At 45.8% G+C, this 19,618-nt stretch overlaps 1 protein-coding gene across 6 annotated transcripts in view; it reads left to right on the top strand.

Annotated features, from left to right (window-relative positions):
- The window catches only part of COL14A1 (collagen type XIV alpha 1 chain), a 161,205-nt gene that overhangs the window by 35,511 nt on the left and 106,076 nt on the right, over window positions 1-19,618 (top strand). For all 6 annotated transcript variants that reach the window (XM_066623748.1, XM_066623746.1, XM_066623744.1 and 3 more), the window contains exons 6-11: window positions 6,532-6,687; window positions 7,457-7,576; window positions 11,272-11,436; window positions 12,315-12,476; window positions 12,611-12,762; window positions 18,732-18,861. In XM_066623748.1, coding sequence (XP_066479845.1) covers window positions 6,532-6,687; window positions 7,457-7,576; window positions 11,272-11,436; window positions 12,315-12,476; window positions 12,611-12,762; window positions 18,732-18,861 — 885 coding nt within the window. The remainder of the gene's footprint in view (window positions 1-6,531; window positions 6,688-7,456; window positions 7,577-11,271; window positions 11,437-12,314; window positions 12,477-12,610; window positions 12,763-18,731; window positions 18,862-19,618) is intronic.

Raw genomic sequence — 19,618 nt, 5'->3', positions numbered from 1 at the left:
TTTTGGTGGGCCACTGTGGGATACAGGAAGCTGGACTAGATGGGCCTATGGCCTGATCCAGTGGGGCTTATCACTGACCCAGAAAGGGCTGGAAAGATGGGAGCTGGCTTGGTTCTCAATAGTGGATTTTTTTGCAGGACAAAGGGCCCAATCCTATCCAGTTTTTTGGTGCAGTTGTGCCAGTGGGGTGTGCACTGCATCCTGTGGTGGAGGGGCAGTAACTGGGGCCTCCTCAAGGTATGGGAACATGTGTTCCCTTATCATGGGGTTGCATTGTGGCTACACCAGAGCTGGAAAGTTGGATAGGATTGGGCCCAAAGTAAGCCCAATAGATAGAAATAAAAGGTGAAGCATTCTTGGAAGCGCTGTTGAAGTGAAGCAACACCATGCTGCCTGTCTCTGACATTGGATGTCTCAGTCTTCACTCCCATTCATGGGATAGGGTTCCTTCTGTGAAGTGCAGTGTGTGTCTAACAGCAGAAACTCTGAGATTGACGCATCATTCCCTCAGGGTCATTATGAGATATGTCTCCTTTGCTCACACTCCGAAATAATGCACATTTTGCTAGCAAAGTCATATGAACATTGGCAGTCTAATTGCTCGTGGGACAGAGAGCTGAGAAGATCCGAGCTTGTTATACTTGTTTTTAAACCAAATTGAGCTTGTTTTACTACCTCTGATCTTGTTCATTTGACCGTTCTGATGATCCATACTTAATAATCTTTTTCTGTGCACAAAAAGGGTTAAAAGGCTCTCTGTACACACACAATTTTCTTTATGCATCTGGCATATACCTCTTAAAGGGGTTTTACTTGTATCTCATGCTTCATTTTATCTTGTGTCTTGTATCTTGTCACTGTTGTTCAACAGTGTTGCTTCAGTGCTTTCAGCAGAACAAGATTTAACTTGAGCAATAGCTGCAAGGGCCTGCAGGGTGTCACTTCCACTTAAAAGTATAGCATCCAATTTCTTGAAAACCTGGGAAAAACATTGGGGGAGAAAAAGTATGAGAAAAATGGAAATATATATCGTGTCTACTTTTTGGGTCAAATCTGGTTATGCTTTCTGACTAAGAAGTAAAAAAGAATAGACTTGCCCAGACAACTATCATGAGAAACTTCTCTGTATAGAAAAGCAGTTTGGAAATCTAGCATATTCAAGTGTGTTTGGTTGTGTCTCTTCCATATCTCTTGCAAGCTGAAGACAAAACTGATGCAGTATAGTGACTGATGCATTAGAGCAGGCGTGCCCAAACCCCGGCCCTGGGACCACTTGCGGCCCTCGAGGCCTCTCAATGCGGCCCTCAGGGACCTCCCAGTCTCCAATGAGCCTCTGGCCCTCCAGTGATTTGTTGGAGCCCACACTGGCCCGATGCAACTGCTCTCAGCATGAGGGCTTGTTGTTTCATGTCTGTGATGCAGTAGGGGCAGCAAAGGAAACGCCAACCTTGCTTTGTGCAAGGCCTTTTATAGGCCTTGAACTATTGCACGACCATTCATTCATTGATATATTCATTTATGTAAACATGTGTAAATTTATTCAAATTTGAAATGTAAATTAATTCTTTTTTTCCCCGGCCCCCGACACAGTGTCAGAGAGACGATGTGGCCCTCCTGCCAAAAACTTTGGACACCCCTGCATTAGAGCAGCATTTCTCAAAGTCCTACTTGGACTTTGAGACCACAGTAAGTCTTTGCATGGGTGGGCACTGCTGTGATCCTGGTACCACCTCAATCAGGGGGTTGGTAAACATACCTGTGGGATAGTGTTGGTTTCCTGTGGATTGTGGGGGGCTTGCAGCCCCCTCTGAGGGCTTCTCCACTGCTTCAAACTGCTGTATTAGGCGATTGCGACCCACTTCCTTGCATATATGGCAAAAACATGACATTTTTGTCTTTTATTTGCAAGTCGAAAGCTAACACATTAGGTAATCAGCTGGGACATCTCTCTGATGTTCTTATTTTTGTTTGCTAGTTTTATGTGCAAAGAGTTTTGCTGACATGGGAAAGGTTTTTTTTTTTTTAAATGACAATCTACACCTGCAGCCTGAAGCAATAAAATCCATCAAACTGTCTCAGGATTTTATCACTTCATTCCTCTGCATTTACAGACTAGGATAAATCTGTGGAAGAAAAGTAATAGTTGAATTCTGAAGATATGAGATTGGAGTGAAACCTTCCCTAAGAAGGTAATTGAAAATGGAAACACCACAATTCCTTATAAATTTTCGCCAATGTAATGAACTGCCTGTAAGATTAACTGCTAAGTGTGCATTAATTCAGTTAATAGAGGTTTTTCTTTTTCTTTATAAAAATGTTTTGGATTCTTTTCATCTGCCTTTAAAAGAATTGTTGTCCATAAATTTATTTAAGGAATGAATTAAAGTAAAAGGGCAGGGAGACCCATTCTGGGCTAAGTTAACTCCTTTTGAAGAGTGTCTGAGCTCATGGCTACACAGTGCTTGGTACAAAATAGAACAGCTAGTTGCCAAGATCAAATTGATAACCAAAACCTAATGAAGCCGTTAGAGTGATTAATAGGACCACTCTGTAAATCTTACTGTGGCATCCCTCTCTTATCTACTCAATTATGCCGTTATACAAAATACTTTTTTCCCCACTGTCCATCTTTCTATGGAAACTGCAAGATTAATAGGCAGGTGTATTTCTGTTTAGTTACAAACTGCCAACATTATTTCAGTTTTTGATCCTCAGAGGTGACTTTAAGACCCCCTCTCCTCATTGCAATGGAAAAATCTTCTAGCAGAATATTTCAGGGCTGTTAGGACATGAGTAGGATCTTAGCTCAGAAACAGAGCATGTGGTTTACCTGTGGAAGGCCCAAGGGGCAATGTCTGCTGTAGATGGTTTAATAGGCTTAGGCAGCCTTGCTGGAAGGTCTCTTGTAGAACTTGCAGTCAGACTTGACAATCAAAGGCTAGATCGTCCTGTGATCTTACTCTGTTGCCCATCAGTTTGAAAGCAATGTGGAATGAATAAGAACAATCAGGGAGTCTCTTGCATCAGGACAGATACAGAAGAGAGACTGGAAGCTTCAGTTGAGGCATTCAGATAACAGATCATTAGTTCACATATGCATTGGCATGGAGTTGAACTGTCATTGGTCCTGCGCTCCCTCCGGGGTAGTTCATATGATTGAATTGGGATGTTGTGGATGTGGGTTGAGTGGATTTATGCAACATAATTTGGTACATGAAGATGTGATTGTCATTATGCAGGATCAGTCAATATGCTTTTGGGTTCTTTGCACACACCTTTGAACCATTTGAGATAGAAATGATTATGCGCATTTGGAACATTTTGAAGGAATTCCTTTGACTGAGATTCAACTTCATGCTGCAGGTTCCTTAATAAATATAAATAGATACTTCGAATTAAAATGTCTTCTCTTTCACAAGACCATTTCAGTGCTTATTGTTTTGTTTGTGTGCTTTGATATATGCTTACCGCAATGACAGTATAAAATATTTTTAACATTTCTATATTGTCATTTCATTTTAGGGACTGTCAACACCTGGTTGTAAGTTCAAGTGAAATGTTAGGAGCCAAACATATCAGCTTAGTGCGTGTGCAGATGTAGCAAATGTTTTATGAATAGAAGCTTTGAACAAGTTCATTGAAACAGTGAAGAACGATTTCATGTCCCAGACTTCAATGGAAGTGCCATATGATATGGGAACAAATCACTAACGCTTTGGTGTTTTTCTTTTTAATATAAATTTTGTGAAACTGAATAGTAACTTGTTTGATTGAAATAAAATATTACCCGGAATGCAGTTGTAATTATCTCTGCTGTTTTCATGTTGTCGTTTGATTTATGTGACCAAGCTGAATTCTTTCTTCCCTGTAACTAGAACTGTACATTGTAGGGGAAAAAACTGCTCTAAGAAGCAGACTGTTTCTATATAGGATTATGAGTGAGCTTCAAAGTCAGCCTGTAGTAAAGATGTTTGATGTGAAAATTAGTTATTTATAGCTTCAATCCACAGCACACAGAGTAGTTAGATCATTTTACTATTTATGTGTTGAACATGAAGGAGGAACCTAGTACTGTATTTTAGTGTAACTTGGTCCTAGTTGTCACTGAGGTGGGGAGCCTGTGTCTGGGCGCAATGAACCGTAGTTGGAGCCCAAGTGGCAATCTGTTAAAAAAAAAAAATTCCCTGCACATAGGAAAACTATAGCCCAGTCCTATCCTGTGCTGGAACAAGCAGGCCGGCTGGCCTGTGCTGTATTCAGCGCAGGATTGGGGCTAGCTGCAGCGCAACCTTGGGCAAGAGGAATCATTTTCCCCTTACCCCATGTTGCGCGGCAGAGGACAAAATGGGGCTACTTGGATCTGTGCCACCTAAAAAGGTGGCACAGATCCGAGTGGCCTGGTGCTAGACCAGACCGCCTGGGAGGCATGTTAGGATACGGCCTAAGTGTCGGATCCTGCCACCACCTCTCTCTCGGGTCCAGCCCGCCCATGGCCCACTCACCATCCACCCTCCCTTTCCCCACAATGCTCCCATTCTGCCTTCCTTGAACCCCCATGCTGGCTGTGGCAGGGCAGTTTATACTTACCTGTCCACTGGCGCAGCGGGGCCCAATTCAACCTCTGGAGTCTGATGCATGTCTGTGTGCTGGCCTACCACCTCGTGCGGTGGTCCAGAAGTACCTTTTGGCACTTTTGTGACACCTAGAGGCTGGCACAAGGGACTTGCGCAGCCTAGGACATAGTTTTGATTGCACCCCAGCCTTCTAGCTTACAAGCTATTTTTTGGTGTAAGTGGAATTTTTTTGTATGGAGAAGAATTTAGTCATCCGTGCTCCCTTTCTGTGGCCTCACAGAATGCAGCCCACACACAGGAGAATTGGCCTCTGCTAGGTTAATAAAATCCCTTGGATATAAATTGAAGAACTTTTCATTCTCTTCCTGCCTCCGTCTTCACTTACTATATGTAGGGAGATCTGGGACAGGTGTCTGACCAGTGCATGCCTTTCCCCAATCCTTCCTCTCACATGTTGCCAATGATAATGATAGGTTGCTATGACCAGTGGGCTGCTTAGGGACTCTTATGTGCATGTGTATCACCATTCATCCCCTGGCTCCATTCCTTCCCTCATTGGTTACCTGGATTGGGGTGAGAGCAGAATGGCAGCACTGGGAATAGTGGGAAGTGGCTGCTAATGGATCCTTTAGTGGTTGTTTTGAAGTTATTCTATTTCTTCAGTGCAGTAGAGCAACTGTTTCAAGTACAAACGGATCAAAAGAGGACGCACACGTTTTGAAAAGCTGCTTTCGTTTAGTCTTTGCTTATTAGTTCTGCCAACTGAATTCCTACTGTGAAATTAATGGAAAACTTTCTGTTGACTTCTCCATAAGAATGGCTATATATATCATTGTATGGAGTTCCCCTGAGTATCATATTCACGCTTTTGGTATTATTTAGTTCCACCTTTTTTCTCCATCGCAATGCGCACTCACTAAATTGTGAAAATGTAGTAATGTTGCCTTTTTGTGCAATGGAAGATCTGTGTTGCATATCTTAACCACACTTCTGCATTATGTAAGTTACTGTACTTTATCACCCACTTGTGTACTGTAAACGCCTGAAACAAAATGGTTTCCACCACAATGCGTTTTGGCTGTTGGCATTGCTTTGTTTGCGCTTGCCTTGTTGATATCCATAATTTGCTGCTTTAAACAAAATTTGACTGTCCCCTCCATTCCCAAAGCCCTTCTGCACATCAGATTGCTTTTACTGTGGTTAAAATAGTACCAGTCATATTAACGCTATACTCTCAGTGTTGCAGTTTGTTGATCAGTTATTAATTGTATTTATTATGTGTCCTAAAAACACTTTCAGTCTGGCTGCATATGCATTTCAGTTGCTGTTCCTTCTTCTATTTATTTCATCTGAGGAACTGTGCATGTACTGATCATTTTCTTCTTTGTTCTGCTTCTCTCTTTTTCTTATCAGACACCTAGGGGTGTCCCTCACATCTCCTGTCTCTTTCAAATCTATTTACTCACCTTGACATGTCAGTAAACTATTTGTTTAGCTCTATAAACTGCTTTGTAACATTTTTTTTGTTTGAAAAGTGGTATATAAATGTTCTTATAATTTATCACAATCATCATCATCAAACTGGGTGTCAATGCCATTAGATTAATAGGAAATGGAAATCATTATTCCCCCCCCCCCCACACACACACACAGGATGCTGCAGCAAAAGAGTTGCCCATTATTGTAACAGGCTGTAGGGGGCAGCTGCCATTGTTGACCCACTGAGAAGGCTGCCTCTGAGAGGAGCAGCTGCTGATCCTACTGAAATGCTGAACACATTATGAATTATTCTTGCTTCCGAAAAGGTTCTAGGAATCCAGGGTGTTTGCAGGTTTTCTTTTGAGTCTAAACTTTGATCACATGTTCTTTTAAATATTGTCCTTAGCCAAAAACTGGAGTGTGTGTTGCAAATGTTCCACTGGGTGAAGTGTTCTGCTTGCTGTTTTGTAATTTACAGAAAACCAGTTTAAATGCAAAACTCCAGCTATTGCAGATATAGTGATCCTGGTTGATGGATCCTGGAGCATTGGCAGATTCAACTTCAGGCTCGTGCGCCTTTTCTTGGAGAATCTGGTGTCTGCCTTCAATGTGGGTTCTGAAAAAACAAGAATAGGTAATAATCCAAAAGATGAATGAAAATTCCATTTTCTGTTTACAGGTATTGTGACTTGATTTTCCAGCGATTTATATATAAATCATGTATGTAATTAGCAGAAAAATTAAGTCCCCGAAGCGTCACATTCTTATTGAAATGAGCACTGAATGTATTTATAGTGAGGAATTCCAGATAGAAAGGTGTTAGCAAAAACAACAGAGAGCTTCCTTAAGGACCAACAAATTTATTGTGGCAAAAGGTTCTGGAGATGAAACTGCTCCTATGAGTTTCACCACCACATTTGTAAGTGGCAAAACTGGGAGTGCATTTTGGTGATGGGGGTTGAAATGAGGAGGGTTTACTGGTGGCGGCAGCAGCAGTTATAAAAGTTTACTTTGCTAGTTATAAAAGTTATTGTTGTTTAGTGAGATGAGTGAATCCCAGTTCATCCCCATTTCTGCACTGCATGCCATCTACTGTACCTGATCAGAAGTTCACTGGAAGATGCTGGTGTGCTTCTGGACTTCCCCACTCACATCAGCGTTGGAAGAGGTCCACATGAGCAATTGCGTTGTATGTATGGAATTAAGTTTGACACTGAAGCAAGGACCCAGAGGTGCACGCTTGCACAGGGAAGTCCATGTGTGCAGAATTTTGTAAACTGGTAGCAATTAATAGGCCCAAGTACCTTTAGAAACATCAGTTAGAGCTTTTATTGTAAAGCACATATTCTGCTATGGTAGCTTGGGGTCATCTCTATTTATGTATGATTTTATTTCTTCCATAGGCCTTGCGCAGTACAGTGGAGACCCCCGGATTGAATGGCATTTAAATGCCTACGGCACAAAGGATGCTGTTTTAGATGCAGTGCGTAACCTACCCTATAAGGGTGGCAACACCTTGACAGGTAGGATATGATTTGTGTATGACTGATGCACTTCAAAATGTGCTTAACCCCTATCACATGAGATGTGATTGTGTTTCAAATATCGCAAAAAAGCATGAAACTTAAAACAGGTAGGGAAGGATAATGTGAACCTCTCTATTCTGTTAATACAAGTAAGGAAACTCAGCAAATTTCTTGCATTATTTTTTACATTACAAATTTGCATACATTACATTTCAAATTTGCATACATTACTGCGTTATATTATGTGGGATGCATTTTAAGAGATATTGGGCCCTGCTCCTAGCAGTGATGTATTATTTATTTTTGCAAACTGTATTGTGCTACACAAAACCCGTGAGTTAAAAGACCTTTTCCCTGTCACTCTGAACACAGGTTGGGATCAAAGTGAGAGAGATAAGAACATAAGTATTGCCTTGCTGGATTAAACCAAAGACTCATTTCATCCAGCATCCTGATTCCCACAGTGGCCAGGCAGGTGTCTCTGGAAGCCCACATAAGGGCAAGAAGGGATCACCCCTCCCCTATTGTTTGTCCCCAGGATCTACGATTAAGAAGTGCCTTCTTCCTCTGAACATGGTGGCCCTCTTTTGCTATGCTCCTTGACTGGCCGCCCAATCCTAACCTGCCCTGGAGCAGGCCCGCCGCTGCATCCAAGTGTCAGATTGGGGCTGAAAGCCACTCAGTTCAGAGCAAGGAGAATTGCTTCCCCTTATCTTGGGTAAACCACAGCAGTCCCAGTGGGGCTACTCAGAACTTTGCCACCTCAAGAGGTAGTGCAAATCTGAGCAGCCCAGGACTACCCTGGGTTTCCTGGGAACGGGGTTAGGATCCAGCATAACTGCCGCATCCTGGCACTGCTTCCCGCTGCCCGCCCTCCCCTGTTCCAAAATGCCTCCCTCCTGCCTCCTCCCCACCCTCCCCATGTCCCCCCAGACCCCTGCATCAGCCAAGCTCGGCCAACGCAACTCATCCTCTCCCTGGAGTCTGGGTCTGTGCAGGGAGGATGGCGCACGTCTGTGCACTGGCCTATCTCACCAGCGAGTGGCGCAAAACAAATGGACAGCAAAATGGCAGATGCATTTCAATGTAAGTAAGTGTAAAGTCATGCGCGTTGGGGCAAAAAATCAAAACTTCACATATAGGCTAATGGGTTCTGAGCTGTCTGAGATAGATCAGGAGAGAGATCTTAGTGTGGTGGACAGGTCGATGACAGTGTCGACCCAATGTGTGGCAGCAGTGAAGAAGGCCAATTCTATGCTTGGGATCATTAGAAAAGGTATTGAGAATGAAACAGCTAATATTATAATGCCATTGAACAAATCGATGGTAAGGCCACACCTGGAGTACTGTGTCCAGTTCTGGTCGCTGCATCTCAAAAAAGACATAGTGGAAATGAAAAAGGTGCAAAAGAGAGTGACTAAAATTATTACTGGGATGAGGCACCTTCCTTATGAGGAAAGACTACAGCGTTTGGGCCTCTTCAGCCTAGAAAAGAGACGCCTGAGGGGGGACATGATTGAGACATACAAAATTATGCATGGGAAGGATAAAGTGGATAGAGAGATGCTCTTTACACTCTCACATAACACCAGAACCAGGGGACATCCACTAAAATTGAGTGTTGGAGGGTTAGGACAGACAAAAGAAAATATTTCTTTACTCAGCATGTGGTCGGTCTGTAGAACTCCTTGCCGCAGGATGTGGTGACGGCATCTGGCCTGGATTCCTTTAAAAGGGGATTGGACAAGTTTCTGGAGGAAAAATCCATTATGGATTACAAGCCATGATGTGTATGTGCAACCTCCTGATTTTAGAAATGGGCTATGTCAGAATGCCAGTGCAAGGGAGGGCACCAGGATGCAGTTCTCTGGTTATCTAATATACTCCCTGGGGCATTTGGTGGGCCGCTGTGAGATCCAGGAAGCTGGACTAGATGGGCCTATGGCCTGATCCAGTGGGACTATTCTTATGACGTGCTTGACGACACTTTTGCGACACTCCTTGGCCAGTGCAAGACTTGGATTAGCTCAACGGCGCATTAGGATTAAGCCCTTTATCTAATAATTTTAAAAGCTATTTCAGCTAAATGACAGATTATTTGTGGGTGCATACGTCTCCCTACCCTCTACTCCCAAATTCTCTACTTCAGAGTTCCCTTCATCTGTGGGCAAGTCTGATTCCACCTGATTGGTTGCCATGGTTCCACCAGCGTTTTATCAATGAGATTTGGCGTGTCAGGTTGTTTGCCCTTTTGGTTTGACTCAGGCTGACTGCATCTTGTCTGAAAGGACTATGAGAAATATGTTAGCTTTAGGATCTCAGGAGGCTGAAAGAACAGGCTTAAAAGATCAAGTCTTTCCCATGAGTAATAGGAGTCCATGACTGAATCCTAAATAGGATTCAGTCTTTCCCATGAGTAATTATTTACTCATAATGCAAAGCTTAATAGTCTCAGACTTTCAATTAGTAATCTAATTCTAACTAGTTCTAACTTTACACTCCCACTGAGCGGAAAATACAAAAGGTTTTTCTGAATGCAGCATTTGGACGTGTATTTTTAAAAATTATATTTTTTTCTTCTGAAATCCTGTTTCATTCTTCAGCACCAGAGTTGTTCTGTCTTGGAAACCCAAGTGCAATTTCAAAGGTAATTTGGTAAGGTTGCCAAATACTAGTGCTGCTCTATTGTGCCTAAATAGCAGCCTATGTATATTTTAATTAGTGTTAAATTTTTATTTAACACTTGTCGGCTTCTTGTCAGGAGCTCAGGGTAGCATATATTTTTCCCATCTTCTCCTCACAACACTGTGAGGTGATATAGGCTGAAGGATATGGCTCAAGTTCACTCATTGAACTTTGTGGCTGAACATAGATTTTAATTCATGTTTCCTTTGGTTTGCATGCAGTGCTCTATAGTATGCAACACAGAAAATTCTGCAGCTGAAGCTTTTTGCTGACATGGCAATAAGTGGAAGGAAAAGCATCATCAGCTAAAATTTTCTATGACAAGATACAGTGGACAAGTTCTGCATGACAGGGCAGAAGAGAACAGGGCCAGTAAAACAAGTCACAGCTGGAGATTCGTGCTTTGCCAGCTATTAAGATGGATTTCTACTTTGCATATATGATATATTAAACAAAAAAGAACAAAACTTTGAAGTGTATTTTACCAAAAAAGGTCACAAAACAGAATGTCATTCTTGTGCTCCCAGCTTCCCCAAGTGACAAAAAACTCTAGAAGCAGCACTACTGGCTTGTTTCTTTTGTATGAAAAAGGAGTAGAAACATTATTTCATTGACATCTACTCAGGCGAAGTGTATGCAGAGGAAAAGAGACACTCCTATAAGGAAGATATGTTACCCTGCAATATATCCCCAGAAAGAGGCCCTGAATTTCAAGGTGCTTTCAGCCAAATTCCCTGTGTTCTCTCTGCCTCTTCCAAACATGCTGTCTCTTGCTTGGTCTTGCATGTGCTCATGCCGACACATGCTACCCCGTGCAACCCCAGTCCCCCCACATACATCGGAGTGTATGTACCATGTTTCCCAAGCTCTGATGAATATTTTATTCAAAGAGAGATTCCTGTTTTCTACCAGTTAGTTCTTGCTGAGGAAACATAAGTCAGCCATACTGACAAGCCAAAAGCCTAACAATATATTTAGTCATTTTGTCATCTTTCTTTGGCACACAGGCCTTGCCTTAACTTTTATTTTGGAAAACAACTTCAAGCCTGAGTCAGGGTCAAGACCTGGAATCCCCAAAATTGGTATATTGATCACAGATGGGAAATCCCAAGATGACGTAATTCCACCCGCCAAAAACCTGCGAGATGCTGGCATTGAATTGTTTGCTATTGGTATGTACTCTTCGTCAGGGCCTTCTCATATTCGTGAGAGGATCTATAAGCAGCTAAGGAAGAGATTTCTCTCATTCATGTCCCACCCTGCACACAGTGTGCATATGTTGCCAACTCTAGAACACCCTCAATGGAGCCAATGGATTTACAATTTCAGTGTGGAAATATCACAAGGTTTCCAGCCCCTTCCAACCTAAATATTGCCCCATTGATGCAGCTGTGTCAATGATTCATGCACTCATCTTGTGGGGAGGGGGCAGACTCGGAAGCCTCTTTGAGATAAGGGAAAATTTGTTCCCTCGCCCTGGGTTAAATCTTCTCTACTTCAATGGGGCTGCAATCCTAACTAAGCTTTCCTGAGAGTAAGCCCCATTGAACAAAATAGGACGTACTTCTGAGTAGACCTGGTTAGGATTGTGCCCTGGATCTTCTCCAATCTGTGCCAGCCATTTTGCTAGCACAAGCCTCAATGGCCCTGGGGAGGTTGAATCAAGGATGGGAAGGGGAATAGGATATTGGAAGAGCCACCTCCCTGAATAACTGCCTCTCCCATCCTTGAAACAATCCCCTCCTTCTCAGAAACTCCCCCATATCTCCCCACCCTGTTCTGCTCACCACCCACACCCACTACCAACATGGCTCTCTGCTGGCCTACGTGTGCATCCACCAGCCATTGCAATGGTGGCCTCATTGCACCTGCTAGCTGAAGGCCACTTCTGCCAGCATCCTCTCACTTCTGCTGGTGGAATTCATGTTCCGTTGGCTGAAAGGAGAGATAGAATTGGATTGCTCATATACCTGGGAATCTCAAGGATTAACTTGAACGCATTCACTGAACTGAATCTACTCTTTTTGTGTGTGTTTTTTTCCAATGCCAGGTGTAAAGAATGCTGATGAAAATGAGCTGAAAGAGATTGCCTCCGAACCAGACAGCACCCATGTCTACAATGTTGCTGATTTCAGCTTTATGAACTCCATTGTGGAAGGACTTACCAAAACAGTGTGCTCAAGGGTAGAAGAACAAGAAAAGGAAATTAAAGGTTAGCAAGGACCATAGAAATGTCATCGCTGAATTCTTTCATAAGTCAATTATGTAAGGGGGGATTATAGCCAAACAAGACTGCTTACTATTAGATAGCCTGAAAGGATTGATTTTTATTGTTTAAAAACCTAGGAGCTTTGGTAGCCACACTTGGAGCTCCTACAGACTTGGTCACATCTGAGGTGACTGCCAGAGGATTCCGTGTCAGCTGGACTCATGCACCAGGCAAAGTGGAAAAATACAGAGTTGTCTACTATCCCACCAGAGGAGGGCAACCAGAAGAGGTAATGCCTCTGTACTTTATGATCTGAAGATGATTGATAGACGGAGAGAGCTGTAATTCACCACTTAGAACATAAGAAGTGCACTGTGGATCAGATCAAGGGTCTATCCTTCTCGTCTAGTCAGATATCTCTGGGAAGCATACAAGTGGGCCTAATTTATCTGTAGTGATTTCATTGTTTTCTTAGTCTTCATTCTCTTCAGTCCAACTACAGGTAACTAGTTCCGGGTAGCTGCATTTGTGTACATTCTTCCCTGATACCCTTTTGTCTTCTTTAATCTTTTGTTTTACCCTCTGATGAAACTTATGATCCAGTCCTATGAGGACCTTATGCTGCTGGGACTAATGTTCTGGCAGGGTAAGGTCCTTTTCAGCTTTTGCAAAACACAGCACACCATTTTGTACAGCTGGGCTGCCATCATGAGCAACTGTGTCAGTGCGCCAGCAGTCCGTTCACATCTCCTGGTGCGAGTCAATCCACTGGGATTGCAAGGACTTACCCTGGGGCAGGGAAAAATGGAATTCTTACCTGTGAATATCCTGTTCTTGGAAGAGGAAGGGGTTCATTCTGTACTGTGTGGGATGCCCTTCCCTCTGCACGAGACAGGGCCGGACTGCTGACGTTGTCTCCTCCACCAGGGGGCGTCCCGGTCCCAGTCTGGACTAAAGAGCAAGAACCAGGATTCCCCCAAACTGCCGCTATGGTTTCCCACATGGCCCGCAGAACACCCTGGGGGCCTACAGCGCCACCTGGCAAGTGCCTCATCTGAGATCAGCAAGGCTTGAAAATAACATGGAAGAGAGGTAGGGAACCTGGCCTCAGGATGCCCTACCACCCTCCAGCCGATGAGGGACTGCAGCCGGGGAATCTCACCAAGGATAGCGGTGGGCAGAATGAACCCTTCCTCTTCCAAGAACAGGATATTCACAGGTAAGAATTCCATTTTTCTCTGGAAGAGGAAGGGGTTAATTCTGTACTGTGTGGGATATGCCGAAGCTACATATCACCTGGGTGGGCCTGGTGAGATTGCCCCCTACCGCAAAACCGTTTGCAGGACCCTCCTACCAAAGGCGGCTTCAGCAGAGGCAGCCAGGTCAATTTTATAGTGCCTGGTGAAGATATTTGGAGAGGCCCAAGTGACTGCTTTGGAGATATCCTCGAGAGAGCCACCCTTTCGAAGGCTGTGGAAGTTGCTGTCCCCCTAGTGGAGTGCGCAGTGATACCCTCAGGAGGTTCTATCCCCAGTGCTCCATATGCCTCCACAATGGCCCCCTTTAGCCATCTTGCCAAGGAGGCCACCGAAGCCTTCTTGCCTGGGGACGAGCCAGCAAAGGTGATAAAAAGGGCATCAGTTTTCCTGATGCTCTTGGAACCCTCTGTATAATAATGCAGAGCCCTGCAGGCGTCAGGGATATGCCACTCTTTTTCCCTCCTATGGACCGGCTGCAGGCAGAATGAGGGCAACACGATGTCCTGCGACCGATGGAAGAGGGAATTCACTTTAGGGAGGAATGAAGGGTCCGGGTGCAGAACCATCTTGTCCTGGTGGAAAACACAAAGATTGTTGTTAATCGATAAGGCCCCTATCTCTGACACCCTCCTGGTCAAGGTAATCGCAACCAGGAAGAGCGTCTTAAGGGTGACTTCCTTCAAGGGGGCCATGGCCATGGGCTTGAAGGGAGCCTTTATCATGGCAGAAAAGACCATCCCCAGGTCCCAGGTAGGAAACCTATGTACAGTTGGGGGGTTGAGAAGAGCTATCCCCTTAAGGAAATGTCTGACATGTGGGTGCACAGAGATGCTATGCTTAATTCCTGTCCCCCAAATGCTGTTCAAAGCTGTTACCTGCTATTTGAGGGTACAGGTGCTGAGGCCCTTTTCAAGACCCTCCTGCAGGAACTCTTAAGATAAGCTTAGTCTTGGGCCTGGTGGCACTGACACCCTTAGCGTTGGTCCAGTGCACAAACCGCCTCCAGGTAGACCCATGCGCCTTGTTGGTCGATTTTCTTCTGGAGGCCAGGAGTGTGTTCAGAACCCTGTCTGAGTAACCGCACTGGGACAGCGATGCCCGTTCAACAGCCAGGCTGTCAGCCGGAACATCTGTGGCTTGGGATGAAGGAGTGGCCCTTGCTGCAGCAGATCTGTGTGTGTGTGCTGGTAGTGGCCATCCTGGCTTGTCCGCCAGCTGGACTATCCCCGAGAACCAAGGCCTGCATGGCCAGTGTGGTGCCACTAGGAGAACTTCCACTCCCAGTTCCCTGACCCTGTGGAGGACCAGCGGGATGACAGACCAAGGTGGAAAGGCCTCCTGCATCAGCTGTGCATACCTGGTGCCTCCCTGTTTGCATACGTAGGCCTAGGCGGCCGTGTTGTCTGTTCTTACCAGCACATGGGCCCCTTGAATCTTACTGTGGAATCCCAGTCGGATGGTCTGCAGTTCCAACCAGTTGAGGCTGTGCTGGGACTCCCTTGGTTCCCAGACTCCCTGTGCAAGTTCATCCTCTAGGTGGGCTCCCCACTGCGGGAAACGTCACCACAGTCCTGGATGGGATCTCCAGGCTGACCCCTAGTGATAGCCTCCCTGGGGCCAACCACCACTTCAGGCAATCCCTTAACTGCCGTGTTATAGGGATGGGGCGATGCTGTCTCCTCTCCACCCGATGTAGGAAGGGGCAGAGAGTCGACTGGAGGGGACGGGTGTGAAACCGGGACCAAGCCACCACATCCTGACAAGACACCCTGAGTCCCTGTATGGTGACCTGTAGGTCCCTTATTTTTCCGTTCCTCTTTGGCACCAGGAAGAATACCGAATACACCCCCCGACCCCTCTGGGCTGCAGGTACTCTCACTTATTGCCCTGATGTCCTGTAGGTGTTGGATGGCGTTCAGCTTCTGCTAGCGTTTCAGGGGCTCCCTGGACACTGGGACCCACCAGAAACACTCTTGGGGAGGACTGAGGCATGCCAGCGCGCATTCTAGGGAAACCACCTGGGGAACCCAGGTGTCGGAGGCAGTAACCCACCAGGAGTCTGTGAAGCCAAGGAGGCGCTCCCCTATAGGGCAGGGGCGTCTCCAAGCTTGGCATCATGCCCCCCAGTGGTCTGTGGTGGCCTTGGGGGTTTGTCCTGAGCCAGCGCCACTCTGGGGCCTACTTCTGGAGAAGAGGTGGGATTTGGCCCACTTGGCCCTGGACTTGGGCATGTCCTGTGATCTGAAATTGGACCTGAAGGAGCGAAAAGTACTAGACTTTCCCTTGCTAGGCTCCTTCTTGCCCGAAGGAAGCAACTTGCGTTTGTCCTTGGACTCCACCAGAAGAGGATCCAGGGCCTGTCCAAAGAGCTTTCCCCCTTGGAAAGGCATACCTACCAATCTAGACTGAGAGGCTGCATCGCCATCCCAGGCACGTAGCCAAATGTGGCGCCTAGCAACCACGTTAGAAACCAGGGCCCTTGCATTCAACCGCAGTGCTTCTAGTGAGGAGTCTGCCGTAAAGGCGGCTGCCAGGGCTATTTTCTTTAAGGAACTCCTTGCCCTCTTGGACATTCCATGCTCTGAGGCTGCCAATTGCTCTGCCCACAGGAAGGTAGCCCTGGCCATAATGGAATTGGCGGCTACTGCACGCAGAGCGTGGGAGGTGACCTCATAGTTGCGCTTGAGGGAGCCCTCAGTTCTTTTGTCACAACCATCTTTGGGACCCCCTTGCCCCTCAGAGGGAAGAATTGCACTGGAGGATAGCGCTGTGACAGGAGCACCCACCACTGGAACTTTCAAGGTCTGGAGTACCTTGTCTGGCAGGGTGTACAGCTTGTCTATAACCTGAGAGCTGTGTCTGTGTTGGTTAGGATTGGCCCATTCAACATCCAGCACACGCTGGAAGGCTTCTGGGAAAGGCACGACCGTGGGCTTGACTGGGCCCTTGGGAAACAAGCCATGTAGGTTTGCTGAGGTGCCCCCTTCCTGATTCTGTGTGGTGTCGCCCTCAGGAGCAAGGTTTAGTGACTCTGAGGAATAGGTCTATAGGGAAGAGCCTATCCACCTTCTGGGGCAGTTCACTATCAGCATCATCGCCAGAGAGTTCCCCTCCCTCCCTCTCAGAACCAGATGTGTGGGAGGAGGAGAGGGAGGGAGAGGAGGAGGGGCATCTGGACCTTCCCTTGGCTTTTCTCCAGTGCCTCTTAGAGCGCTCCTGTGCTGCTTTCTTGGTTTGCTTGGGCTTCTTGCCCCTCTTTCTGCACTTGGATGCAGAGGGAGGGAGACTCCCGAGCTCTCACTGGAGGAGGAGAGGGAAGAGGATAGGGAACTAGGTGATCTATCCCTCTTCCTGGTCTTCTTAGACTTCTTAATTGTCCTCTTAATGAGAGAAGGCAGCTCCTTTTTTTAAACATCCCCCCCATGGCTTCCCTGACCATGGCAGAAAAATCCAGGGGGGAGGGGGAAGTTGTCTGGCCCCCTTTGGTAGAAGGACCTGGATTGGGGCTGTCCCCTTGGGGTCTACCATCTGCCCCCTCACCATGTCCCAGGAGTCCCATGGATGGGATGCCTGCCTGAGGCTGTCCCTCCATCCTCTTATGCAGTTTGCTAGGCTCTCTCCTCCCGCAGGACCGGGACGCCCCCTGGTGGAGGAGACAACATCAGCAGTCCGGCCCTGTCTCCTGCAGAGGGAGGGACATCCCACGCAGTACAGAATTAACCCTTTCCTCTTCCAGAGAACAAATGTTTCCTTGTCTTGAGGAGCTCTCCACGACTTGAAACAACCCTGTGGGAAGCAGTGCATGCCCTGTTGGCACAGCTGCAGCAACGCTTAGGAAATTAGATAGAATTGGGCAGCCCAATTGTAAGTTCCTTGGGCAGGTATTTTGCATGATGTTAATTTGCTTACATTAGTCTGTTAAGGACCTTTATATTAATAATGCTGTGTCAATCGCTCTCATTCATTCAATCTTTCCCCACCAACATTTTCCACCGGGGAAACAGATCCCATACTTTATAGCAGGGGGTCTCTAAACTTTTCGGCCAAAGGGCCAGAATCTGGCCAAAGGGCCAGATTTTCAAATATCTGGCACAGTGTTGAGGGCTGGAAAAAAAAATTTAAATATAAAATTTAAATAAATACATTAGAGATGAAACTTAGATGAATGAGTGAATGGACTCAAATGTCCAGGACTTCTCCAAGCACGAACACAGCCCAAGAAATAAAACACACACTTAAATGGACCCCCATTCCCCCACCCCACAAGCACAACTCTGGTCGTATTTGGTCAACTGGGCCAGAGGCTCTCAGGGGATCAGAGGCTGGCCGCGGGACGGATAGAGGCTGGCTGCATGCCGCATTTGGCCTCTGGGCCGGGGTTTGGAGACCCCTGCTTTATAGTAAGAACAATAAGTTAATCATATGTAAATATTGTTCCCAGTACCAGATTTTGAGAGAGGCTGTCAGCAACCTTGCTCTCCCCTGGTCATACTAAATACCCAGAGCAGATCAGTGGAAAGTCTGCTTCTGTGGCCTGGCATCTTTAGGGTCAGCCTGCCCCTGAAACCATCTGCATTTCCTTCAGTTCCTCACTGCTGGAAGAAGAACTGGGGAGGAAGACCTGGGCTGCACTACCAACTGCCAGGAACCAGAAGAGACTGCCTCCTTTCCAGTCAGAACAGACCAATATATAGTACCTTTGCATGGATTTCAATTGAAAGACACTTTGGAAGCCAATCTTACCTGGAAAGCAGGGGAATGAATAAGGCCCAGTTGCACTCATGAATACCCCAATGTGGTGCTTGAAGGTCTTAAACCAATCTGGAGCCTCTTTTGGTGAAAGGTGGAGAAGTGAAGTGATTATGAACTGCCGATATACTTTCCTAAAGGAGCACACATGGTCTCTCCCTCCCTTGGAACCAAGGCAAGGTCTCAAGGCCTGCTTCCATGTATATTAAAAATCTATTTAATTCAACCTGTCACCATTCCCATAATGCAGGTGGTGGTGGATGGCAGAGTTTCAACCGCAGTATTGAAAAACCTGATGTCTATGACGGAATACCAAATAGCTGTATTTGCCATATATGTGAGTTCTGCCAGTGAAGGCCTCCGGGGTACTGAAACTACACGTAAGTACTGGAACCAAATGAAAGGTATTCTGAGCAGTGCTCTGGATGGATATCTTTACACTGCATCTAGTCTTTCCTAGTTTGAACCTATGTCAGATGATAAGGATAGATAGCTTGCTGTTTTGTACACAGTCCTATTGGAGAGGAAGTGTGACTTTTCCTTGTCATTCTTTTTTTGTCTGTGTTTTGTCTGTGTTTTAAGACTGAACAGAAATTCCCCTCAGCCCATTTGTAGGCAACAACAAGGGATGGGGGACATTTTAGCCATTTTCAGGAGAAGACCTTACTTGTGGTTGTACATTTAGCAGTGGCCACCATTTTTATTTTCCAGAAGTCCTCTTGGAGCAACACTACATCAGACATAAGCTGCAATCCTAACCACACTTTCCTGAGAGTAAGCCCCATTGAACAAAATAGGACTTATTTCTGAGTAGACGTGGTTAGGATTGTGCCCATAGTGTTGTTCCCACTCACTCACTCACTCACTCACTCACTCACTCACTCACTCACTCACTCACTCACTCACTCACTCACTCACGAGTAGTTCAGAGGTTATAAGTGGCAGGATCAAAGTCTTGGCCCAATCCTAACCAACAATGTAGTCCAAGGTAAGGGAACAAACATGCCTTTACCTTGACTAGGCCTCTGTGACTGCCCCTCCCCAAGGTGCACCACATGGGCACAACTGCATCAGTGCTGGAAAGTTGGATAGGCTCTTGGAGTAGTAGGGGAACTGTCCAGCAGACTTCAAGTGTGA

This window comes from Tiliqua scincoides, chromosome 4 (assembly GCF_035046505.1).
Source record: "Tiliqua scincoides isolate rTilSci1 chromosome 4, rTilSci1.hap2, whole genome shotgun sequence".
Classification (NCBI taxonomy): Eukaryota; Metazoa; Chordata; class Lepidosauria; order Squamata; family Scincidae; genus Tiliqua; species Tiliqua scincoides.
The sequence above is the reverse complement of the archived record's forward strand: the minus strand, read 5'-3'. Positions and strand labels throughout refer to the sequence as shown.